Source organism: Haliaeetus leucocephalus, unplaced genomic scaffold, assembly GCF_000737465.1.
Source record: "Haliaeetus leucocephalus isolate CR32 unplaced genomic scaffold, Haliaeetus_leucocephalus-4.0 Scaffold495, whole genome shotgun sequence".
NCBI lineage: Eukaryota > Metazoa > Chordata > Aves > Accipitriformes > Accipitridae > Haliaeetus > Haliaeetus leucocephalus.
This window is the reverse complement of record NW_010972931.1, coordinates 6,977,641-7,003,907: the sequence shown is the minus strand read 5'-3', so window position 1 is coordinate 7,003,907 and position 26,267 is coordinate 6,977,641. Positions and strand designations below refer to the sequence as shown.

The following is a 26,267-nucleotide window of genomic DNA, read 5'->3' as shown; positions in this document are numbered from 1 at the left end:
CTTCTCCCTTATAAATCAGGGCACTGATTTAAAAGGGGGCTCTCTTGCTCTCCCCCTGTGAGGAAGAGACTTCAGTGGGTGACTGTGGGGAACGTCCCTGGTCCCAGAAAGCAGAAAGAGCTCTCGCAAGCTGATGCACTGCATTACCTGCCTCACTTTGCTCATCCAGTACCTCCTGCCTGCGCTGCCTGGAGAACTCTGGGTGAAAAGGAAAAGACCATAAAAACTCTTATATCATGACCCCCAATATAATGGAGTCACAAATGTCAGGCTTATTGAGGAAATAATTATAGTGGTTCTGTTGTTAGAGCATGGTTTCTCCTTAAATGAATCTTTGCCACAGACAAGATGATTTCATGCAGGAGGGCATGACTAGGACATCTCAAAGTTTAATAATTGTATATACCTATTAAAAAATGACAGTAATAACATATCTTTTTTTCTTTTTAGCTGCCCAAGGCAGAGTAAAGGAGGATGTGAATATGCTCAATTATAAAGCCAAGCAAAGAACAGTCACATGAGATTTGAATAAGTGTAGATAAGTGTAGCTGATAGCCCAAATAATTTACTCCAAAAGGCACTTCATTTCTGGAAGATGAACTAGGTAAAAGAAATCTAACAGTCACAAATCCTTCCACAGCAATTGGGTCAAACTGTGACTGGTTTTTGTGCACTTGCTAAAAAAAGCAAATGTTACCTATTTTTAAACTAGATTAGTAGTCACACAATATAATACAAAGCATCAGCATTTAAAAAATGTTGATTATCTTCAGCATACTTTGGATCTTGTTTATTCAATCGTATTTCCCTTTCATTTAGTAGGCTAAACCAAGATTTTAGTCATAATGGAGGAGGAGGTCAATTTTCAGATTTTTTTCTTCATAAACAGCCTCCTTCTTCATAATCCACGGAATCTCCCAAATCTCAAGTAATTCTTCTAACAGTTGCTGTTTCATGTATATCAGCTTCTCCAAGCGACAGATCTGCTGAAAGTATCCTATATTCTGAAACCATATAACAAAAATCTGACGAGCTGATCTCTCTGTTTCCTTAATCTGGTTTTGAAACCTCTGTGTAAGACCATGGGGGCTGGGGAGAGCCACGGTGCTATCAGTGAGAGCCCCCAGCAATGCAGAAAGCGAGTCAAAGAAGCCGGTAGAAGCAGACAGCTGCACCTCCACTAACAAAGCCTGAACGGAGGCTTTGATTTCTTTTTAGGTGACAATATGCACAGGCACTGGTATAAATTTACTGTCTTTAATATCATTTAGCCATTTGCATTTCTCTGGCCAGTTTGCCTATGTGGTCCGAATAGGGAGCATTGGGTATTACATGCTCTGGAAGTGTTAATCAATAGGATTAATTAGCAGGAGGCGCTGAAAGGAGAAGACAGGCTGCGCTCAGCATCCCCTCACTACTAGAGCTGAATGAGGGAGCACTCAGACAAGCGGAGTGAGCTGTGAAAAAAACCAGCTCAAGTGTCTCTAAATTGTAAGATCTGTCCTCCATAACCCTGTCTGACTCAGGTAGAGCTCATGTGAGTGGCTGTTTTTTGAAGGAAACGGTTCACCATGGTGCATCCAGCTCCCCCGCTCTGGTCCCCCGTTTCAGTGCGAAGCTGTGACTTGTTACCCTGGTGCCTGCACCCCTCCATGGAAAGTCCTCGGGCAGTGAGGATCCTCAGGCTGCCGTGGGGCCAGGACTGGCCAACAGTGGAGCAAAACCCCACTGGTGTCTCATGGGTGGACAGCAAAGGAGACCCTCCCCTCTGGATAGGATTTGGGATGAGGCGCTGGTGCTCTGTTCCCTGTCGTGGGCTGCCCTACACTGTGGGGTTGGCGGTAGGCAGGGAGAGAGTGCGGGCAGCAGCACCAGTGTAAGGCTGCTGCAAATGCTCCTGTTTTGCTCACGGTTTGGAGAACAGAGCAATAGCTCTGCTCTTTGGGGTCACGGCCCTTTGGGACTCCTCCGAAGGAGTTTTCTTGCTGCTCCCTAGTTGGCACAGAAGCTGTAGGCTGAACCCTAGCACTCTGGCATCCTAAGGTTGAAGCTGTAAACTGTAAATATCAATTTGACACGTGCTAATCCTTGCCTTGATTTTAATTTCATGCAAAGTGGTTTTATCTTTTGATCAATACCCAAGTAATGCTGCTTGAGGCCAATGGCTATGTGAATACCGGCTCCCACTGAAGTCACTTCAAGCTGAGCTGAGTAAAAAATGAGGAAAACATTTCAGGATCAGGCCCAGTTTAGATAGTCATTACTGTCTCTGTATGCAAAACCCATGGCTGAAAGCTGCAATTTTTTAATATAAAGGTGATTTCTATCTTTTCATAGCAACTCATATGTAGTCTTGCAAGATACAAGTTTCTTTGAATTTAAAAAATTGAAATGTTTTATTTGTCTAGAAGTCTCAGCACAGACGGAGATTTCTGAAATTCAGCAGGACTGGAAGCCTTCATTTCTCAGCAACGAAGAATTCACCCAGCTGATGTTGGAGGTGAATATGCATATATACCTTTCCTAATTTTGTCTAGCAGTCATGGAAGTGCCCATGCGTCTAGATTAAAATGCCATCTGCAGTTCCGAAAGAGGAGGTTTCAGGTACTGCTGTATTTGACCATCAAGCAGAGCTGTCACTGGGACAAGACATTAGAGTCCCCACATGTTACTTTTCACTCTCAATGGTACCGTTGCACTGTGCTGCTGCAGCCTGCAAAGCTGCACAGGAACTCCCAAGAAATGCAATCCAGGGGAGAGATTCAAACCACAGGTTACATTTTATTTTTACAAACAGAGGTGAGGAAAAGGGCATGTGGCAGTTTTTCTCCTGTTCTTGGAAGGCATTATTATTACCTAATATTTATGCAAGACTAGCATCTAAAAAGCAACAGTGTCGTGTCGCTGTAGTGCTAGGTGCTGTACAAGCAACTAAAACCTGACAGCTCCTCTTGATTTGACACAGTTAATACTTCCACTCTAATGATTTTCAAGACCCTTATCAAACACTTTTTATTCTAACAGGGAGCAGGGTTATTTTGCAATGATATTTTTAAAATTACCTTTAAATTATACCATACGTGCTTTTAACACTAGCTGGGATTTGAAGGGGGATGACTCAATGGCGTTTATGTAGGTTCGAGATGAAATGCAAATGAGCTGCTAAAAGGTATTTTTCTCTCTCAGTAACAGCTAGAACCTTCTTTAGCAAGGATCTTCTCCCATACTAATCACATGGAGGTTGCATGGCCCCACAGTGTCCTTTGAGAACAAGCTTCTCCTGCTCCCACAGATGATGTGAATGTGGGTCATGATCCAGGCTCTGGCGGCGGGCAGGGTGGGATGCTGGGGAGAAGCTTGACCCACCAACAGGTGACAACAAAACCGGGGCACGTTGCTGGCTCCCAGGGGCTGGCGGTCCCTCGGCCATTGCATTTTGTTGTGATGAGACTCCCCTGGTCCAGTGTTATGAGATGCTTTGCTCCCATTGCACTGACGACCACCCATTCCCACCTCAGTGCGCAGGAACTTAATGTACATAACTCCTTCAGTCTGCACTGAAATATTTCCCTCAGACAGCAATAAATTGGCAGTTGTCTTGACTGGCCGGGCCTTTGTTGATTCTACTTGTATGCCACACAATTTTAGATTAAAACAATTGCTTTTAGTTTCCCAGCTTATAAATCACCTTCTTGCTACTGTGATTTTCCATGCCCTTCAAGATAACATTGGGTATTGGGATGTCCTGTTGAGCCAGCTGTTCATCATTCTCTGCTTTTTTTGCCTTTCTACTAATCTTATTTATTAACATTTGGACAAGACTGCTTGAAGTTTTTCCCATCCTGTTATTAAAAGATGGGAAGGGTTTTTTCAAGCACTGATTCAAAAGAATCAGAACATAATTGACTGTGGTAATACATCAGCTTTCCTGAAAATGGCCTTTTCTTACCCCATTGAAAAGGCTGTCATCAAATTGCATAAGAGTAGGCATTAGGCTCTGTTTGTCCATCTAGGACTGCTGCAGTAGTGAAATCTTTGAAAAGGGCTATGCCCTCTTAATGTTGGAAGGACCAGTTGTAAGTAAATAAAAATAGAATTATGTATGCATACATTAACTTGATTTTACCACAAAATTCTGATGTGAGTCACTTTGTATAATCTGCATTGGATATGAAATAAAGACTTGATTTAAAAAAAAACCAACAACCTTCACCATAGTAACATGCACAATCCAGCTGCCTTGTAAAATCACTGCTCTCTTCCACGGGTTAACAGCTATCAAGCTTTTTTAGAAAACAGCTTGAATGTACTACACTAAAGAAAAACATATTCTCTGCACTTAGATTAACAAAATCAAACTAACTATAGCAGCTGGAGGGTTTTCAGAGATGCTAAACACACGCTTTTCTACTGGGTTATAAGTTATTGACCTGCTTTTCAAAGGATTGTAGCACCAGCAGATTCCCATTGACTTAAATAGTTGTGGGTGCTCAGCATTCTCTGGAAAAAGGAACATATGTTTGTGTCTTTATTCAAGGCTTTGTGTTTTCCTTTTTTTTTGAAAAACAATTAGCATTTTCCAGTGTTCTCAGAATTCTTTCCCTTATTGAAGTCAGCAGGGGAGAAGGAAGTGCTGTGGCTCACAGGATCAACTGCTATTCTGGCTTGAAGGCACGCCTGGGTTTGCAGTAAGGTCTTGAAACACCCTGGCACCCTGATCAGGCTCTTTGCAGTACACCTGTCTCCTGAACAGGTATTGCCTCTGGAGTATAGTCGAACTCTGCTCTGCTTCAGTCCTGCTTGCAGTGTCCGTACTGCTCAAACGCTGAGGGCAGCACTGACTCCAGATCACCAGGGAACTCACAGAAAGGACCCAAACCTGCTCCATTTGCAGGCACTGGGAGCTTCACCAGTGTCTCCTTAATTACAACAGGAAGGTTTTAATATAGTCTCTGAACACCTACTGTTGAGTCTTAATTTTGGGGGGGGTTCTGCTTAGAGTAGGTTGCTTTAGGTCTGGAAATCTACCTAGATTTAACTTCGAACAACATTTAGCTCAAAACTTTGCATCTCAGACTGAAGGAGAAACTAATTTTGAAGGTGAAGTTGCTCCTGTGCAGAGGATGGGGATAAGGTGACATTCCCCTTCAGTCCTAAGAGTGAAGGGTCTTCCCGCAAGGTGGGACTGAAGTGAGGAAGAAACTCTGCAGAAGGGTGAATTTCTCTTGGAATGAGTAATCTAATACCATGACCTTTAAAATAAATCACTCAATTAAAACTCAGGCTAAGGATTATTTGATCATTTGCATTGCTTTTACTTACATGAAAGCCCAGTAATATACAACGTTACATTAATACAAACTGAGATTTATGGGGTTTGCAGAGAAGTACCATTTTGAGATAGGACCGCATCCTTTCATCGTCCTTTGATATTTACACAGAGCTCAAATGTTCATTTTAATAACTTCCAAGGGATCCAGTCTTAGTCATTTTGCATTATTAAAATGTGTGATTAATTTAAAAACTGAGACATGAAATGTTCCTGTGAGCCCTTTGTTGCTTCAATAGTAGGTTTTACTAGACTACAAAGAGTGTTGTAAAAGTTAAATCAGACTGTAAAATCAGAGAATTACTGTTCTGCAACTTGAGATAACGCTCCTACAACGCGATAACAATACGGTGCTGAAGTCAAACTGTTTTGATCAACACTCTATGAGCTGTCCTGTTTACACCACTCATTCCCATTAAAGCACTCTCCACTTGTCTGTTTTCCTTAGGCATTAGATGGCTTCATTATAGCAGTAACCACAGGTGGAAGCATCATCTATGTGTCTGACAGCATCACACCTCTTCTAGGGCATTTACCGGTGAGTAATTCTGGCACTGGCTTTTCTACTACACATTGTCAGATCAGGCCCTACATTTTTAGAAACAGATATAAAAGGGTGGTGGGGGGTGGTGTTTTCCTGAAAATGCGGTGAGGGGTTTTGTCACTGTGTTATGCTGGCCACTGCTGTTGATCAGCTCTGTTCTCTCTCTGTCTGGTTCATACCCTTCAGGTTTTTGTTGCTATGAGGCACTTCGGCTTGAATGGAAAAAGCTCTGCAGGAATACTCTGGCCAGGGGAGGGACAGGGTGACCTGGTTGATCTTTTCCATCTCTGATTTCTAAGCTAGCAGAGAATAGCACCGGTGCCGCTAGCAGCCCGGCGAGGAGCTTGTTAAAGGCCTTATCCTGCTCCCAGGGAAGTAAAGGACAAAACCCCCACTGAATTCGGGGGAGTAGGAGTTAGCCAGTGGCTGCTGCCAAGCTGTCCCCGCAGCTCAGCTGTGCTTTCCCAAAGGGAGCGCACCCAGCTCCCGGGAGGTGCTGGTGGAGCCGATGCTCGGCGCTCGGGTCTGGCACATGGGGCTTGTTTTATCTGTGGGCTGCTGGGTCTTGCTGTAGGAGACACTCCTGCGTGCTTTGGCTTGGGCTGGAGGAACAGGGGAGAGGGACTGCTCTGAACCCTGCTCCGGTTGCTAAGGCTGCTCTAGGAGAAATGGCACAATAATTAAGGATTAATCCTCACATTCATTTTTAGTAGCTTGGTCTCAAATAAATACACACCCAGGAGAAAAAAAAAAGCTGCCAAATCATTATTATACCACCCGCCCGCCATGTTCTTAGGAAAATTGCAACTCTTTTTCTCTCATTTACTTTTTCACCAAATACGTGTCATGTTTTCCACCCAGACAAATGTATTTCACACACACTGCCTTGCTGTAATATGAACAAAAATTATTTTCTTCTGAGACGAAAGGAACTTGATGAAAGGCGGCAGCTCCTGGTAAATGCAAGAATATTGCTATGCAACAACAGATTGAACTGAATCTATCTATTTCAGTGTTCTTTAATCCTCAACAGTTGAGAAAACCAGTAGTTGACTATTTTCTGACATTTGCCTTCACTTCAAAGACAGAGAGCGCCCTGTCCTGTATGCAGGCTGTTGGGTCTTCATAGACTTACTGATTTCCATGGAATTTCCTTGTCTTTCATGGTTTGGGGGTTTCAGTGCTATCCCTTCCAAATACTGATTCTTAGTGGAGACAGTAGATCAACTGCAGGAATATATTGCTCTTCAGGAAGACACATTTCAGACCCTCTGCCTAAAACCTTAAGCCCTGACTGAACATGGATGGATTCAGGTTCATAATTTCTGAGTTGGACCATCAGAGACTTAATTGGTTTTCCTTCCCAAAGTCATGCCTTGTGTGATAATCTTGCACAGTATCCAGCCCAAAATGAGGACAAAGATGGCCCTTATTTTTTATTTGCACAGAAGCAGCACATAGCAGCCCAAGCCAGGGACCAACCTGCCGGGGCTGGAGGTGGAGCAGGAGTTCCCACAGACCTTCTCAGAGCTGATGGGATCATAATGGTTAACAACTGCCCCACCACCCCACCCATGCGGAGTGACTGGGTGCATCCCAGAGACTGCAACTGAGCAAGCAATAAAGGCTTCTGCTTCCCAAGGTCAGCAAATCACTACGGCCATGGGCAGGGGCCCAGCTGAGTGTGCAGTTAGGTGCACACTGGGCATTTTAGTCCCATGCTGCCCTTTCCAAATGTCTTTTTAAGTTTTAAAACTGATCAGAATGCTATCTGGAAAATCTATATGTGGCTTATTCTGTTTACCTCCAGGATCTATTTGTAAGCTAAATTCAGTCACTGTTTGAGGGACAAAATACCAATTCTTTCTCCTCTGTGACTGCAGGGAAAAAAAAATACTCTCTGAAAGGAAAGCAAAACTGGGCAGAATGCGGAGCAAGGCTCTCTGAGGGCCCCTATCAAGAAATCTGATGTATTTTCTTTCATTAAAATCATGAAAGACTCTGGTGCTGAGAACAAATATATCCAATTCTCTTTAATACAGCTTCCCTAAGTTCCATGGAGCATTTTCAAACACAAACTTCCTCTGTTGTAATTCTAAACAGTTTGTTATTACAATATCTAGAGGCTAATCCTAGGGTCGATTGATGTAAAGAGAGGTTTAGCTCACATGGTAAGATTGACTATAGTTGAAATGAACTCCTGGAAATCTGGTCACAACTTATAGCATTTGCCAGTCAGATGGTACTCTATGACCCCAAGACTAGGCAGTCTCTGGAGGAGGGTCCTCCCTGTCCCTTCTTGCCTGCTTTGCTGAGTGGAACAATTAAACACAGGCAGCAGAGTCACTATTTCCAACCCACAGGAGGAGGAGATGGAGCTTTCTCATGGACGTTGCCTGTCCACGGACTCAGGCAGAAGGTGCTGTATCTGCTCACGGACTGGGCGAGTGGTTTCTGTCTCACCCAGCTTTAGTCCTGTCCATCTTACCCAGCTTTAGTCCCGTAGCCGAGGGGTCCATGCTCGCTGCCTGCCCACACAAGGCTCCTTGAGGGTTGGCGGGGAGGCGGCTGTGCAAATACAGGAGGTCCCTGGCAGGGCTGAACTTCTCCTGAGGGGCTCTTTCTCCCCAGGGGCTCCCCAGTGAAGATCAGGTAGCTGCTCTGGTGTGTTGGGCACTTAAGTTAAACATCAGGGTGGAAAAATCCAGGACATAGCACCTTACAGTGTACAAAAGTTTTGCGTGCTGTGTTGCTTTTACAGGGTAGCGATGGGCACCTGAGCAGAATGTACAGGTTGATACAGGGGCCAAATCCCAGCACATGATAGTAGAGCTATCTTGATTTTTTGGGTTGAAGGGGAAAGAAGCCTGTCTCATTTGCAGCCTTCCACTTTCCCATTCCTGTACTGGTCATGTTGCTCAGTTCTCCTGCTTTCTTTCTCTACAGCAGGAATAACTCATCATATTTCCTCCTCACCCCTCCAAAAAGCAATGAAAAGGTGAAGGACCTCCATTTTGGAGTACAGGTGTTTTGTTGAAACTGCACATATACTTAAGCTATACATCAAATGATTGCAGAACTTGGGGCAAATTTACTGTGTATTGTTTTTAGAATGGACCAGCATCCCTGTATGCAAAGCTGTTGTTTCTTTGCCTGCTGTAGCTATCAGGGGTAAATACTCAGAAGTTTCTGTTAGCAGGATCCACACCTTCCAAGGCACAGAGTAGATTCCAGCTTAGCAGCATAAATATGCATTAATGTAGTTCATCTAACCACTCTAACCACAGTTACTGTAATTTATCTTTTATCCACTTTGCCTGTCTCATTCAGCAATGCTTTGTGGCTGTGTCTGCCAGCAGGGCAGAACTGCCCGCTGCAGAATAATTAGAATAATTAGACAAAGCTGCAAACCGTTCCTCTCCAACTGATACATTTTTGTCTGTGATGATCACATTTTGTCCATCTCTCTGGTCACCTTTTTGCCATGGCACCAGATGTCTGCTCTTTGGGTCTGGTGAAGAATTAGCTCTGAATAGCTTGCCTGGCATTTCCTACAGCTCCAGTAAGACCATGGAATATTTGCTTCCTTCTCTCTATTTCATCTGTCGATATATTCTTGATTGACATATTGATTCAAGAACATTGTTGGAGCCTTGATACATGCAAGGTCCAGAAATTCTGTTCTGTGCGCTGCTTTACAGGTGTGCCTAACTTCTGCAGGAGGCAAGAGTTGTAAAACACAGTAAGAAGTAGATAACTTATCATTTTTTTCAAACTCATTAAAAAAAAGTTGGTATTTCCTAACAGCAAAGATGCAAACCAAACATTAAATTCTGGATATGGTACCTGATGGCAGCAAAAAATATAAATGCCAGGACTTGAAAATTAATAAATAGCTGGTGCTCAGGGCAGGAGGTTGCTCTGAGGGGTCGTGGAACAAAAGTCTCTTGTAACTCCAACTGTAGGTGTAGTCGCAGGGCCCTACAGCTATCCCCTTAAACAGAAATGACAGTGCAGAACTGGTAATAGGTTTTGAATTGGAGCTTGGTCACAGTATGGAGACAAAAGGTGGTACATCCTCAGGTCACTGAAGAAGCAATTGTGAGTTTGAGGAGCAGAGACAGCTCAGACCTAGTCCTCCTGCAGTTACTGCTGAGTGGATGGGAGATTAATTAACCTCCATGAGACTTGTGTGAAACTGGTGTATAAGTATCATTATCTACCATTTACAGGTAGAAAAGGAATGAGAAGGAAAAATTACTTTCCTGAGATTGTACTGTAAGCCTTGAACAGGACTCACCACTGCAGTTTCCCGTCAGGTGCTCTTTCTTCATATGCCCAAAATTACATGAACAATGTACTATATTTTGTGTAAATATAATGTGTCTATATAGACATGTGTGTGTGTATAAAATGAAATATATATACATTATATAAATATAAAGTGTATATATATAGTTATTTCTACATATGTATAAAAAAACTTAATCATGTACTGTATCAGTAGGATGCATATTAATAAGGTATACACTAAAGTCACAAAAAAATTTTCAAGTATTCTTCACAAAAGGAACGTTCAAGTAACGAGCACATGTAATAACTGAATAATCCAAAGTGATGTACTATTGCATCTAGATAAGTGTATAAAGCATAGCACTCTGATTTTCAAAGTATACTCAATGCATTTCAGTACTCTAAACAGGAATTCCACACAGAACAGCAGGCATGGGTAAAAAGCAGAGGGAAACCAAAGTGCAACCTTACATAAATACATAAATAAATGATGATGATTAATAATTTGCCAGTATCATACAGGGCTAACACATTTTCAACACAACTATACAGGCTGATAACAGCTACTGTGACAACACACGAAGCTGTGTCAGTGTGCCAGCTCAGCCCGAGGTAGTCTCAAGTGGGATGGATGTAAGTCAATGCCATTAGAGGGTCACTTTATCTCAGGACTTCCTTTCAGATACGCTCTTCTAGCATTAGGTTAGTCACCATGCTGAACACAGGGAGACCTTCCTCTTGGCAACCCTGCGGCAGACTCTTTGTCTCCTCCACCCTGGGCCAGTCGTGGCCTTTTGCACAAATCCGCCTCCTCTTTCCATTCCCAAATCTCAGTACCTAGATTTCGGATGGATTTCAGGTTCGTGCCAGCTGACTGCGGGGCTGGAGACACCTGGGCATTCAGCCCATGGCCGGCCAGAGGGCTTGGGCTGGTGGCACCTTGAAGTCCCCCTCCCTGGGGACTAACTACTGCTGCTGCAAAGCGATGTCCAGACTGGGGAGTCCCCTTCTCCCTGCTCCCACCTGCCAGGATGCAGGAAAGGGGGAACAACGGCTGCCGCCCCGAGGGCACTTCCCAGGAGCTGAGGGGATCCCCCAGGGAAGGGCTGGATCCGGGACTGACCCGGCTCTCGGGGCTGGTGGCCCAGGGTGACTCCCAGCCCCACTGCTCCCGTTAGTCGGGGAGAGAGCAAGTCCCAGTGATCCACAACAGGCCTGTGCATGCAGCTGGCGAGCAGCATGGGGAGCCAGGCACCCATTTTCCAGCTCGCTCCCAGATCTCGTCATTTAATTGTATGGACATACCCCAAGCATCTGATGTTGTCTGAGAAACGTTAGAGGAGCATCGCTGAGTGCTGAGAATTAAGCTGAGAACCGGCCGAGGGAGAAGCGGCCACTCGGTTTGCCCAGCAGTTTCCCCCCGTGTTTTGGGCTTTGTCAGAAGTCCCTGGAAATCAGTGGGAAAACTCCTGTCAACTGCCACAGGCTTCATATCCACAGTGCTGCGCATCTCTGCAAGCGTTGCTCGTTGTGATATTTCTGTTTTTCTCAAATGTTCTTTTTCTTTGCAGTGTGATGTCTTGGATCAGAATTTGTTAAATTTCCTCCCAGAACAAGAACATTCAGAAATTTATAAGATGCTTTCTTCTTGTATGCTTATGACGGATTCTGCCTCATCGGATTACCTAAAAAGTAAGTTTTATTTTATCTTCCCCAGTAAATGAAAAAGCACGGGCAGGACAAAAATTTTCTCTCAGAAAGAGCTTTTTATGTGATGTGCAATATAAAACTTAGGTTCATAGCCTTTTAAAAAGATCTTGCCATCTGGAATGACCCTTTGGTTCCATTATTAAATGAAACTCATAGCCTTTATTTTACTAGGCTAAGACTACTTGCAGTTATGTTAATTATTAAATATCATATCTTTTGAGACAGCTAAGGAAAATAGGTTAGCCGATGGAAACTGAGAGTTCGCCTGAGACAAATCACATCTTAATTGATATTTCAGCCTGTTCAAGTAAGATGCTGTTGAGAGATGTGCTAAGGTCACATACCTTTGGTTTGCATTATAGTTGAAAAGTATCTGTAAAATTATTGTAATTCTTTTTAAATTGAATCTTGTTTTTCTTAAAAACACTTTTACTTGCCTCACCCTTATTCACTCTAGGAGGTAAGACGTAGGAAACCAGAAAACACACGATAATGTAAGATGTACAGCTGCTTAATCTACTGTATATACCAAACCTGCAGCTGATAGCCTATATGCCAAAGTTAATTTAATAGATATTTTGAGGTAATTAGGCATAGTTTTCCAACACAAGATGTAGAACAGCTGTGAGTCGTGAAAAGCCTAAATAGAAAAAAAGCTATAAATGAAGGATCCAATTCTCTCCTTCGCTACACTGATGCAATGGCAGCGTAACTCCCGTGATGAAGGTGGTGTAAGAGAAGGGCGAGTTAATCTGGAAGGCTGTCCCCGAGCTGCAGGCAGACCTGCACACAGCGCTGAACAACCTGCATCCCTGCAAGGCGCTTCCTTGCAGAGGCTCTCATCCTGCAATGTATAGCACATCGGTGTATAGGACTCTGAGAGGTAACAAGCTGCTCTCATGCTGCCAGTTGCAAGATTGGGGTTGGAAGACACCGTTGGTTGTGTTTAGCTTAAATAGTATATTTATTTCTTCTTCTTCTTCTTTTAACAATCCAGCTGACAATGAACTAGAGTTTTATTGTCATCTTCTGAGAGGAAGTTTGAACCCAAAGGAATTTCCAACATATGAATACATAAAATTTGTAGGAAATTTTCGGTCTTACAGCAATGGTAAGCTTTAATTGTTGTATAAATGTTACTTTAGCTGTGTAAAATAAAATATAAGTATTGCTCCATTGAACAAGACAGGCTTTTAACTGAAAGGACTATTTTTAACAGTATGGGGTAAATTTTGCTTCACATGGATCTCGCAGCTGATTTGCAATAGCTGGATGAATACCTATGAAGAGGGAAATTGTGTTAGTTGCTTTTGTTACTGCCCTTCACTTGTTAGCAGTGATCCTGGACTCTGGGTAAGTTTGCAAATAATGACAGATTCAGAAGACAGTTTGTTTGTGCTCACTAATACTGTGTGCTAAGACTCTACTTATTAGCTAAATAATAAACTTGCAACCTTATCTGCTTGCTTACATTCAATATAAATGCTGTGCCAGAACTGATAATCTGCCAAATCTGCCCTCTCACCCTTCTCTGCAAAATTTTGGGGAAAGGCGGCAGCACCACGTAATTGAGTGCCTGCACCCACCACCCCTTGCTGTGGTGAGGGGTCCCTGGCCGCTGGCATCGGAGTGGCTGAGGACACTTCCACCTGCCTCCTTCTCCAGCTGCCATTTTACATTCCTCTCCAGCACTGCAGAACACAATACCCTCAAAAAAAAAAAAAAAGGGAAAGAAATACAGTCCGCATAGTCACTAATGCACCACAGTCAGTCTAGGGAAACCATCTTTCAAGGGATGAAGAGCAGATTTCCACCTCGTCCGTTCCCTAACAAACAGATTGCTGCATGGCCATTAGTGTCAGAAATGAAATACTCTTTTATTACTTTCCCTTCTCCTGCCTGCCCAAGTTTGCTTTAGTTACTTGCCTGATTGAACTCCAGAGTGGCATTTCCAAAGTTGCTGGTATTGTTCCAAATAGGTCATCCTCAGCAAAAAAATTCCCCACCGTGCTTTCCAAAAACCGCACGCCACACTGCAAAAAAAAATGTCCCTGTCCCCATTTAACTTTCTGCTCTTGCTCCACATGACTAGAATAGAAACCTATGTGCAGGATGGAGATATGTATTTCTTGTTTGGTGCCATCTGATTTGAGGCTTTATTTGTATAAAAAATGTAACTGCCTGTATGCTTTCTAGTTTGAATGAAGCAAAATGTGGCTGCCTGACAGACGCGCACACCAAGCTGTTCTGTTTTCTAGAGCAGAAACCGGATTTCAGGTGCTGACTCATAAGGATACATTTCTACCAGGGGAATTTCTGATCCATTTTCTTCAAGGATTTTCAGCCTTTCTTTTTGGCGTGACCTTAATATTGCCCTTTTACCTGTTAGGATTTCATATCCCAGCATTTGTATCAGTGGTTATTTCTCAGAAGAAAAATAAAACTTGTGTTACAGGTATCTTCCCTAGCTTAATGCATATAAACTAAATGGGAACGTATTGATTTCAGAAGAGGCCAAATCATTTTCCAAATACTCCAGCTTTCAAATAGGACATGTGCTTTCTGCTTCAATTTGTAATTATTTTTTCCTTTGTGCCACCTTTTTCTAAATATTCCACTTTATTTCATCTCTTCCACTTTCTTCCTGTCTCTGCTGCAGTCTGACCCTCTGGTCAATAGGGACAGGACAGCCCTTGCCCCAGCTCTGGGAGATGGTGCCTCCCAGCTCCCTTCCCCTTTCCCCATCACAGAATGGCAGCTTGTCCATCCTGATTTTAGTTTCCCCAGTTCAGTGCAGAGCCTGGTGGAAATACTTGCTTCACCAGTGCATCCCCAGCACTGCTCCCCCTTGGCCAGGGGTCACCCCCCTGGTCCCCTCTGCCCCCCCTGCCACCAGCCTGGCTCCTAATCCAGCCACAAAACCACCTCTCAGCAAAGGTAGAAGCAAGTGCGTCGGACTTGTGATGTAGCAGCAGCAAACTGTTTGCTTGGGAGCTGATAACCTTGGGCCAAGGACAGAGCGAGCAGCCGGAGGAGGGTGCAAACCTCCAAAGCGGCTATCGTTAACTCCACTGGGCTTCTTGCGTCAGTCGGCTGCACCCTGAGCAAGGCATGGAGGACATCAGCTCAAGCAAACACCATATGAACGCAGCCGCCCTTTAGGCAGCTTTCCAGCCCTGGGACTGGGGACAAGCAGCTGTGTTTTGGCACAGGGACTTGCGGCACGGACACCTTTGGGCATCTGATGGGCGCAGCGGTGGGCTGGGTTCATGCCTCTGCTTGGCCCCCCACACCCCATTATCGGGTACCGTCCCCCCCAAGCTCATGCACCCCAGGTCTGTCACCTGCCAGACCTGCCAGTAATTGCTTTCTTCTTCCTTCCATTAAATAAATACCCATTCTCCAGCCAGCTCCCCTCCAGATGTGAGGCCAAGCAGGCAAGAAAGACAGTGGTGGGAAGGGTGGCGGGGGAGACACATATCACTCACAGGGCAGCGCTCGTCCTACGTGTGTAGGATCAGCTGGCCCCAAATCCTGCTTTTTGGAGGTGTTTGTGGAGGAATGAGGCTAAGCTAAAGATAAGAAAAGAGTTAGCTGGGGGAGAAAGACAGAAATTGCAAATTAAGCTTAATTAACAGGAGGCATTCCTTATGAATGTATTCAAGAATGCTTTTCCCTGTAGCTTTTCACAGCAGTGGAAGTGTGAGCATGTTTTTACACATGGGAGACTGATACAGGATGTTCTTCTCTAAATACAAATCTCTGCTGTTCCTTTTTAGCCACCTGACACCAAATCCTACCTTTGTTTCCAACCGTTTGCTGTGCGTACTCTGAGTCCGCCCTGCCTGCACGTTCCTGCCGCAGGGACACCGGAGCCTCTGTGGCTGGGGAAGCTCTTTTATCCCTGGGCAGGCTGTATCCCATCAGGATACTTAAATATTCTATTCTCATTAATGTAGAGTTGTGGCAGTGACAGTCCTAACAAATCTTTCACCCTTCCTTCTTACTTAACCTTCACTAATATTTTGAAGAACTGGTAGGTCCTTTTTTGCCCTCTTTAACAGAAATGTCACAAGCTTTATTCTATTTCCACATAACCTTTTATGTAACCTCCCTTGAATTATCATCTTCTTAGGCTCATTTTATTATTGTTCGTTGCTCATATAATAGTGGGGCTTGGGGGAAGGGGATCATGTGTGCTGGGGTCCCAGTCACCTTGCCCCCCTTCCTCCTCCTTCGTACCTTCTCTGTTAATCGCATTGTGACTTATGGCTGAGAACATCATATAGGGATGGGTTTGAATGGATTAATTTGAAGGACTGAGGCTTAGAAAGCCAGTTAGGGGCTTAGCTGCTCTCCCTAACTTGAGTGAGAGCTCTGGGGCAAGGCCATTGTACTGAGATGCCAAAGAGAATTTTCTTTCTGCTAAAGTAGAACAAATACCTGGTATCTACCGAGGTGACTTATCACCAGGATTGCTGTCAGGGAGGCAGATCACACACAACCTACATCAAACCCATGCTACTCCCCCAGAGGAGCAGTCACTGGCATCTTCCCCCATCCAAGAAGGGGCAGGGAGATGCCTGGGCAGCCCCCAGAAATTGCCCGGGAAAGTTCACACAGGTCACAGCATGAGTTCAGTCTTTCAGAAGATCGCTGTCCCTAGAGCTCCTGGGCTTGGCTATAGCTGGAGGCTAGAGGAGCTGCACAGCCCAGTGCCAGGGTTAGCGGGAGGGGGGGTCCACGCTTGGGCTGGTCCCGGGGATGGTGTGCGGTAAGCCGAACTCCGTAACCCCTGCTGCAAGGACATTTCTGCAGCTGTATCTCCAGCAGGGATGTGACATGAGCCGCCTGCACATGAGCGAACATCCCTGGAAGTAGCTGTGCCCAATCGAGAGCGGCTGACCGGGGAAACAGCAATGCGAGCTGTGTGGAGTGACTGCATGAGTCACTGGCTGTGCTAAATCAAATACAAGAGATCTGATTTTTCCATTTGGGAGGATTATATAATCATCATTAATTAAGCTTCAATGAGAAAAGCAGGACTGTAACCTGACGTGAAGACTCAGTAGTCCCTTGAGAGGAGGGGAGGTGGCCCATGGGCCACTCAGAAGAGGAAGATGGAGTTCCCTCTCTGCTCCTGTGAGAAAGCCTACTTGCTCTCAGAGCATAAGGGGGGTTATTTGCAAATAGGAACGCTTTCCAATATTTTTCTATATTTTGGGTTCTGGTCCTGTGGTCCAGATTTTAACAAGAGAGATGAATATATGCAAACATCTGAGGGAGCCAAGTGCCATCGCTGTACCTATTGACCAGTAGTACCTGATAAGGGGCAGAGTCCCATCAGCATCACCAATGAATAATGCAGTGGCTCCCATCCAGTTTTGCCTGAGGGCTGAGGGGGGAGGCAAGTAATAAAGATAACCCTCAAAAAAATCCAAGGAAATGCTTAGCTTCCAGTATAAAATGTCAAATTAAGTAAGAATAAATTATTTGACAAAGCTGCTTAATAGCTCACTCTGATAAGAAAAGATAAGGCAGGCAGGATTTATCCCTCCTGTGAAAATTGTTTACACATTTGTAAACAGAAAAAGATCTCTCATAATTATATAACCAAATATTGGCTTTGGTATCCTATTTCTGAGGTGACGTACTTGCTTAAAAACTCCTGAAAGGGGCAAAGCCAGAGTCCTGCCTTTCAAAGTGTTCACCAATATAAAAAAGGACCACCAGCATCTTTAAAGTGGCAGATCCGTCCTTTCATCCAAAATGCCTGAAGTTTTTCTTTTGAAGGAGGAGATAACCATTACGTGAAAAGAGTTCCTGATCAAGTAATATAATTAAATATTATAGTGGAATTTAAAATTGTGCATTTTTGTTCCCAATTACATGGAAACTCAGGAAGTGTGTGGTTACTGGATGCTAATAATAGCAGATACTCTACTGTTAGCTGGTGTAACTCTCAGAGATAAGTATAACCATCAAGAGAATTATTACACTGAGGAGAAAAAAAAATCTTTTTACTCCCAGAACAATTAATTCAATCTGAATTCCTTTTTAAAAGAAATAAACAGATTTATACAAAAGATACATTGATCTTGAGCCTCCACAAGCATATGCAGAAACATCTGATAACAAGAATAACTCAAACTGAAATGAATGTTTTGATCAGAACCGACAGCCGCATATTATTATTTGCTATTAACAATATTGTAGAAGCTGCAGCTAGCCATCTGCAGTGTTTATGCTGGGCTTTCTATGGGCACTTAAGAAAAAAGGCACCATCCTGTCCTAAAGAATTTACTTGGGGTTCATATCAACACAGGATGGCGAGGGGAGAAACAGGAGGAGGAAAGAGGAGAGAGTAGATCAAAGCAGACAAGTGATGTATGGACACCATCACAGTTACTCATCCGGAGCTACTGAGTGCAGTCTGGCTTGCCACTAGCACTTTAGATTTCTTCATTATATATATTAATTGCTGAATATTCTGTATATCTGTGGCCTGAGTTTATTTATATGAAACAATCTTGATTTTATTCTGGTCTCTTGGGCTTGTATTTTTTGAAATCACTGTTCAGTTTGTTTGACAGTCACTAAGACCAGTTCTTTAAACATTAACATCTAGTGACAAAATAGGAAGGAGGGATTTTTTCTTTCGAATGGCATAAATGAGAGGTTTGCTGTTATAGGAAGAATACATTTTAAATATCCTAAGTTAAATTAAGATGACTGAGCAACTGACTGCCGTACTATTATTAACCGAATAATGTGGCGTCTGGGGTTTTTTAAACATGTTTTCATTCATTTCATGTGGCATGATTTGCATCCCTAAGGATAAAAATCTTTTTGTCTATGGTAGTTAAGGGCTTGGTTCCTTATATATATTACTTATTTTTAACATCTTGTCCTTAGTGTCCTCGTCTTTAAAAAAAAAAACAAAAACAAACAACAACAAAAAAACCTGTATATAGGCAAATCAGCTTCTTTCTATCTTCTTATATGATATTTGCAGGTAATTTAATACTTCTACAAAAGACTTTTATGGTAGCTCTAGGAGCAGCAGGTCTGATAGCTAACCACAAAACTGATTAAAATTCATGCTAAGGAGCATCAGCTAACTGATATATATGAGACAACTGTTTCACCTTTCTGATTATGTATTTAGTTTTGTCACATGACCTTCTAATTCCCTACTCAAGATATCTTGTCTAGATCATTTAATTGGGAAACACACATGCCCTCATTTACCGGAGCCCACCTGTTTATAGCCAGTTTAACATTTTCATCAGGAGCCTTCTGACAAAAGCACTCCGAGACCTGTATTTGACTTACAAATGTTAGTATCATCCTAGCCTCAGACTTCATCCTATATTTTCCATTCCACCATTTTTCTGTGGTGCTCTCAGAAAGTTTGCTATTGAACTTTGCTACTTCAAGATGTTGTGTGTTTCTTTTAAAGAGCCTTGGAGAATTATAAAGCACGATTTTTCAGATGGCATGCTTAAAAGATTATACCAGGATTATTTTTTTTTTAAATTCATGTAATGATCTCTTTTTTTAACTACACTTTAAAATTTATCAACAAAAAAAGTTGAAATTTGCTGACCAGCTGCAAGAGCAGAGCAAAACAGGCTGTGCAGATAGAGCTGTGAAAAGAAGAGATACCAACAAAATAAGTCAGGCAGCAAAGTAATTCAGAAACAAATGTGGGATTTTTTTTTTTCTTTCAGTTATGGTAGTTGTTATTTTCAGATCAAAATGTACATTTCAAGGTGGTGGCTACCTGCCTGCATCATCGAGGCTTTTAGTGCTTTGGGCTTTGTGAAGGGCAGCTGAGTATGGAGATGGCACAGTAGCTGTTTGAAGACTGGATGACTTTCAGCCAGGCCAGCTCTACCTCATCTCCTTGGCCTTACTGACTCACTGCTGCCAAATTCAACATTCCCAAATGTTGTGATGAAATCCCAAAGTTACTACATAGCTGTACTATATGATAATTATTACCCTTTTAGTACTGCATTTACCTCTTGGAAATATAATCCTATTTTGTAAATGCCACATTCAAGGATGTATTCCGCTCTCTTCTGGAAATACGTCTCAGGCTCATGGCTGTTTACATCAAACAGCTGACATAAAAAAGCCATCCGTGCTCTTCGGTGCAACTTGGTCTCCACTGGGCATTTCTTCTGCAACTGGTATCATTTGCAAGCCCATGGGTTCACAAACTAAGTTAACTTATCATACCTGTACTCTGGAGGCTGAATGTGCTTATCTTATTTTCATATCTTAGAGCCAGCCTGCAAACATTTGCTACTGAACTTGGCTATTACAGAGAGAAACAGCCCCATTGACTTCAAACATGACAACATATTACATAGTAAGACAGGAGGTAACTTTTTACAGTGCCCTTAATGTAGGTTTATAGCAATCCCATTCATTTTTAAACAGGACTGACTACAGAAATCGACAGACTTGCACAAAATAATCATATCAGAGACGAACCAGTAACTCTTTACTCAGGCTTCTCCTGTTTGCTGTAGCTCCTAACTCTTTCTTCTTTTTTCACCTCTTGTATTAATAATCCCATAGAAGCCCTCATTTATGCACATAACCCCGGGAGCAGAACTGGAATACATATTCCTATGAAGTCCCCAGAGCAAGTGTACTTTGCTGGTGAAAGGAGGAGAATTTTGCCCATATTTTTTGTCTCAATATCCAGTCAGCCATGCCCTCCAGCCTCAACTGCAAGAGAGGGCTGTAATCTCTGTGGATGTTCACATCTGTGCTGCCTTCTCAGATGAGGAATCTTTCTTCCCCTTTTTGGCGCAATATATATTGTGCACACAGTGGCCTAAACCAGTTAATCACAGGTGTGAATTCTCCTCAGAGTACTTATTTTTCTCTCTCACACCCTCTTATCCTTGTTATCAGCTATTTATCATTATTCTAAGGCTTTTAATAGGTTGAACTGGGTTCCAAAAGCACATGTGATAAGTTGAGACTTCTTCCATCTCTACAATTTATGCTAGTGAACTAAGGCCCAGTGCAGAAGCACCCCAGAATAAAACCTGCTAGTTATCTCCTCCCAGGTAGATACAAACCTCTTCATTTTCACAGGAATGGACATATTTATCCTTGCTTTGTCCTACGCAGAAGAGACAAACTGTAGGAAACTTCATAAAGTTGGATATAGGGGCCTAATAGTAAGGAAAGATGGTTTCATATCAGCATTAATCCCTGTTAGCATTAGATTAACTCAGATTGGTGAACTCTGGCTGCTAGATGGGACCTTCTCTGCCCCCATGGGAGATAGTCGGCTGGGGAGTGCAGGAGCCCATGGGGCCAGCCCAGTTCCCACTGCAGCTTAGCACACAGCTTGCTTTCACTGCTGTGGGAGCGGGATTACCATCGCTAAACAGCTCGAACCTGGACGAAAAATTTGCATTATGTCGTTCTGACATGGGACTGTGGGCTAGCTTAAGGCAACATGTTCTTTTGGCAACACATCGCCATGGCAGGAGGTGCTAGCGGGCTCTCAAAGCAACACAAGAGCCATGCAGTCATGGAAGACACAGATACAAAAACCATATACAAAATCTGTAGCCACATTGCATCCAGTTTTTCCTTCTGCCCAGTGTTTCAGGAGACAGCAGACTATCTGCAGACTCGCCAGAAATGCCCAGCTCTGGAAGGAGGTGCCGTGCACGGGGTCCTCTTTGCTCTTCTTTAGAAGAAGGAGAACCGAGCATGCTGGGGATGGTTCTCCTTAGATGCGGAAGGGGAAGGTGCATTTCAGCAGCTGAGAATCACAAGCAGCCTCTTGCTAGCTCGATGAAGCCTTGCTGGCTGTGGGCCCCGGTGTTTTGCTACTGATGACTTGGCGAACTCTCTTCAGCTACCTCCCTTGCAAACGCTTTTTTTCACTGCCTCATGGAAGTTAGGGCGCTAGGCATGCTGCAGCTTATATTTTTTTCTCGTGAGTGGTGAAAAAGAGCAATTGGATGCGTGGGGTTTCTTTCCAGAAAGCTGGTTTATGCTCTGTAATAAGGTTTGGCCTTATTTTTATCAGGATTAACCTATAAGATTCATACTTGGAAGTTAAGCTCTGATGTCTTTCTGCCTAACATGACTGACTTGGATTTAAATATATGCATATCAGCTTTAAAAGCTTTTAGAGCACTTCTTTGAATAAAATTAGTATTAGTATACTTCAAGTGTGCAAAATATTCAGGGAGAGCAAATCTCGTATGAGGCATGACTCTGGGTCCCATTTTTTTCCCTACCTAGTGCCTAACTCCACTTGCAATGGCTTTGATGAGGCTGTGCCAAGGGCTTACAGAACATCCCCAGGAAAGCAGATCTGCTTCGTTGCGACTGTTCGTTTGGCAACGCCTCAGTTTTTAAAGGTAAGTGCATACCCTGGGTCCCATTCATTTCAGAACTTCTCAAACCACTTTCAGATGGAGTGACACACAAAGTTCTTAGTTTTGCTAATTGAATGGATTACAGATATCACATTTCATGCATAAAAATCCAGTGAAGAGGATTATCGGTGCGAGCCAGGATCTGCGGAAGTGGTGTCACTTCACAGGAAATGGAAACCCTTCTTACATTAGGAATTGCAAAGTCACCTCGAAATTGGGTTCTTTGTGGCTGCTTTCTGTTCCTGCGATGGAACAGTGTACAGATGGCCACCAACACTTTCATTTGTGCCCCTCCATGTCTTCGGATGACTGCTGCTACTTTCCCTCCTCCCAAATCCTGGTAGTAAGACTGCTGCTTGTGGAAATAAGGATAGATCACCCAACCTTGTGCCTGGCACTGCAGTTCCCTGATTAACAAATGTGAGCTACTGCATCAGGTGTCCCATCCTTAGAGGTTAAGAGATTTTTAATCTAATTGAGACCTAGCCGGTATGAAATCACTGCTCCCTTGGCCTGGCTCCATTACTGCTCTGGGAGTTGCAGGGCAATCTTGACTGATTCATGGCCCCAGCAGACAAGTAGAGTCCCTTCTGGGTAAGTGAGAACACTTCCCATAAATCCCAACCACAGTAATCATATTAACAGTAGGGGCCGGAGTTAAGGTTCTCTGGGAACCCTGAAAGCAAATTCCTTTGTCTTTGGGTAGTTAACATCTCAAAATAAACAGGGAAATGAAATGGGCTGCATGTGGCAATGAGCTGCCCAGTGCTAGGGAGGAAGCAGCTGCTGAACAACCTGGAGAAGGTGTTAGCTGCCACGAAATCCTAGACACCAATCTCTTCACTTCACCTGGGTGAATCACTTAATCCCCGCTCATTACTTCCTTTTCTATAAATTAAGGCAAAAATATTTATCTGACTGGCTATGGAAGGCAGAATCAGCATTTTGGTTGCACACAGCAATGTTTGCATGTTGCACCTTGAATTTTAGGGTATGTTCTCGGCATCAGCATGGATTTTGTCATAAACTGGAGAGGGAGGGAGAGAGGAATTTAAGATATGCATGAAGTCTTTTGCCGCTGTACAGCCAGCAACATAATCAACTTCGTGAGCATTGATATGTATCAAAGAAACACTTGATGGCAGCATGCCTCAGCTTGTCCTCTGGTCCCAAGAGGGTTTAAAATGTTGGTGGTCTGAAAGACTTCTCTCCCCAAGAGGGACAGCAGAGAGAGAAGTGGCAGTGGAGACGATGGGATGGTGTCGCTGAGCCCACGGCACAGGGGGATATAGCACCAGGGAGCAGGGGGACAGCAGCATTGGGGGCCAGTGGGCAGACTGTCGTTATTGGTGATGATGGAGACCCTCCTGCAGGAGAGACATGGCGGGGGGACAGTAACCCTGGATGCCACCAAATTCTGAGCACTGGTGCTGGCAAGTCCCAGGCCAGGGGTCTCCAGGGTGACTCCAGGCAGCTTGTGGAGCTGGAGTTGCCACTGCAAGCCTCCAGAGGGAGAGGAGAGGTGGGCAAAGGGGAGCTGCGAGCCAGCCGTGGGGCACGCAGCCAGCCCCAGCCCATGCACAGGCATGTACCACAGTGCCGTCCTTCCTCCCCTTCCCACCTCCACTCCACAATTAATCACCACCAACTGCCTCCCGATCCTCAGTTCCCTGGGGCAAGGATGTCCTGCCTCGTAGACAGCCCTGTGCCCTGCCTCCTGTAATTCACTTATTAATTATCATTCTCACGAGCACCAAGGGCTGCCGTGAGTCTTAAGGGCCAGCTTCTTCGCCACAGGAGTGAAGTGCAAGGCAAAACTACCACCTTTTACCCGCCTGACGGGCCCCGTGCAGGCTGCCTGCCTGAAAAGACATTTACTCCTCTGCAGCTATTGAGTGGGAGGGAGAATGTCCCCCTTTCTCAAAGAGACCTTGGAGGCCAGACGTCCAAAAGGGCCGGGTAAGGGCGGTGGGTATCTTTAGTAACACAAAAAGAGTGAGGAAAGACGTGGCAAAGCCAGGTGGGACCAAGAACAGGCTAGATGCTGGGAAGGGGCATTGCTCCTCGGGGCCGTGGGTGGCACAGCCATCACACCCTGGGCACTGCTTCAAAGCCATAAAAACTTTGGCAGCTTGAGGAACAGTGTCAGCTCTTGTCAGTCTGTGTGCCTCACAAGTTCTTCTCCCCCAACTCCTGCAAAAATTTTGGCATTGATAAATACAATAGATCGCTCTCTGGAATTGCCAGAAAACGTGTGAATCCTCTGTTTTCTCCTCTTATACACCGTGTATTTATAGCTAACAAAAGCTAGATGAAGCGGAGGGGTGAAGCAGCAACTCTCAGCAAGTCGGTTTTCTTCACCATACAGGAGATGTGCATCGTGGAAGAACCTCTAGAGGAATTCACATCAAGACACAGTCTGGAGTGGAAATTTTTATTCCTGGATCACAGGTTGGTGACAAGAGAAGCACTCCTGGTTGTGTTCAGTGCTTGTCTACTGCTATTTTCGTAAGTGCAATTCTCTCAAATAGTGTTACATTTCACATCTGAATCACATGAACAGGAGGGTCGCCACTTAAGTTCCTACAAAAGATGATACTTACTATTTTACCCTGCATTTTATCAGTCTTTAAAACAAAACTACTCAGTTTCTCAGGCCAAATTTGTGATTAGCTTGTTCTTGTTTCCTTTAAAATTATCAATGGAGCAAAGTCTGTCACAGGACAAAAATCATCTAATTATTATACAGCTGCGGAAATCATTCTTTCCAAATCCAGCCATTGATTGTGTGTGTGCAATTCCCACAGTTACGGAGGGAAAGTCTGTGCTGGCCTGAGGCAACCGTGCTGGCAAAGGTACAAAGCAACTGCCTCAGCACCCCACGGACGAGCTCTGCAGGCCCCCAGAGGGAAGCAACAAGACGATCTCCCCACCTACCCGCCTCGTCCCAACAGACGATGGCTTCCTATCAGCTCGCCACACATTTTCCCCTGTGCGGGGACTGCAGGAGCCGCAGCAGAGCTCCTCACCAAGGAACGGTCAGGGAACGGCTCCCTCGCAGCAGGTTCTTCTGTGAAGGTCCCTGAGAAACCGAGTTGCTTTCCACAACCACATTTTCCCTGGAAAGATGGGGTTGTCATGACCTTGTCCTTGGGGGACAGTGCCCACCGGCACTGCCATGCCCAGCTGGGCATCCCAGGCACAAGGCGGGGAAAAGTCATGGTCCGGTCCCCTGCGGGGACAGCCGTACACCAATGAGTGAGAGCAGATCTGGGCTTTTTACATATCCATGTCGACATGCAGAACTGCTGTTTCTTTCGTGGTTTATGAATTCACTCATATTGTGCCTAACCGCAGAGCACCGCCGATTATAGGATACTTGCCTTTTGAAGTGCTGGGTACTTCTGGCTACGACTATTACCATATAGATGACCTAGAGCTGCTAGCAAGGTGCCACGAACACTGTAAGTATCACATAGCCCAGGTTCTTCTGGAGTCACTGGGACACCTCTTTTCAGGGAAATGTAGTTTCACTTAAAACTGGTTTAAACTTGGAAGGGGAGGTTTGACCCTTGCCTCACGCCTGTATGTCTTAGCAGAGTTGTAGCAGATTGGGAGCACTGCAGCTGATTGGCATCTGAGCCAGACTTATCAAGCTCTGAAAAATACAATTTTACCTTCTGTATCCCCAAAAGTAGTCAACAAGGGTCACTGAATGGATAAAATATGCCAGATTAGACCCCTGCTTTATTAGTAAAGAATATGCAGAAGAATAGTTCAAGCAATCTCAGAGGAGATCCTATTTTGTAAAATTCTTATTGATTATTTACCCTAATGTTGTTCACCATGTATTTGGGATTACCTGTGATTATTTAAATATAGTCTATTAAGATTTAATTGAAAAACTCTCACTAAGTAAGGAAAATGAGGCAATGCTTTTCAAATATTTGCTTACAGAACTGGC

At 44.1% G+C, this 26,267-nt stretch overlaps 1 protein-coding gene across 1 annotated transcript in view; it reads left to right on the top strand.

Moving 5' to 3' along the window:
* NPAS2 (neuronal PAS domain protein 2) overlaps positions 1-26,267 on the top strand; it is a 53,477-nt gene that overhangs the window by 6,782 nt on the left and 20,428 nt on the right. Inside the window, exons 3-9 of the mRNA XM_010575809.1 lie at positions 2,409-2,500; positions 5,778-5,867; positions 11,738-11,858; positions 12,874-12,987; positions 22,167-22,285; positions 24,672-24,754; positions 25,661-25,767. Coding sequence (XP_010574111.1) covers positions 2,409-2,500; positions 5,778-5,867; positions 11,738-11,858; positions 12,874-12,987; positions 22,167-22,285; positions 24,672-24,754; positions 25,661-25,767 — 726 coding nt within the window. The remainder of the gene's footprint in view (positions 1-2,408; positions 2,501-5,777; positions 5,868-11,737; positions 11,859-12,873; positions 12,988-22,166; positions 22,286-24,671; positions 24,755-25,660; positions 25,768-26,267) is intronic.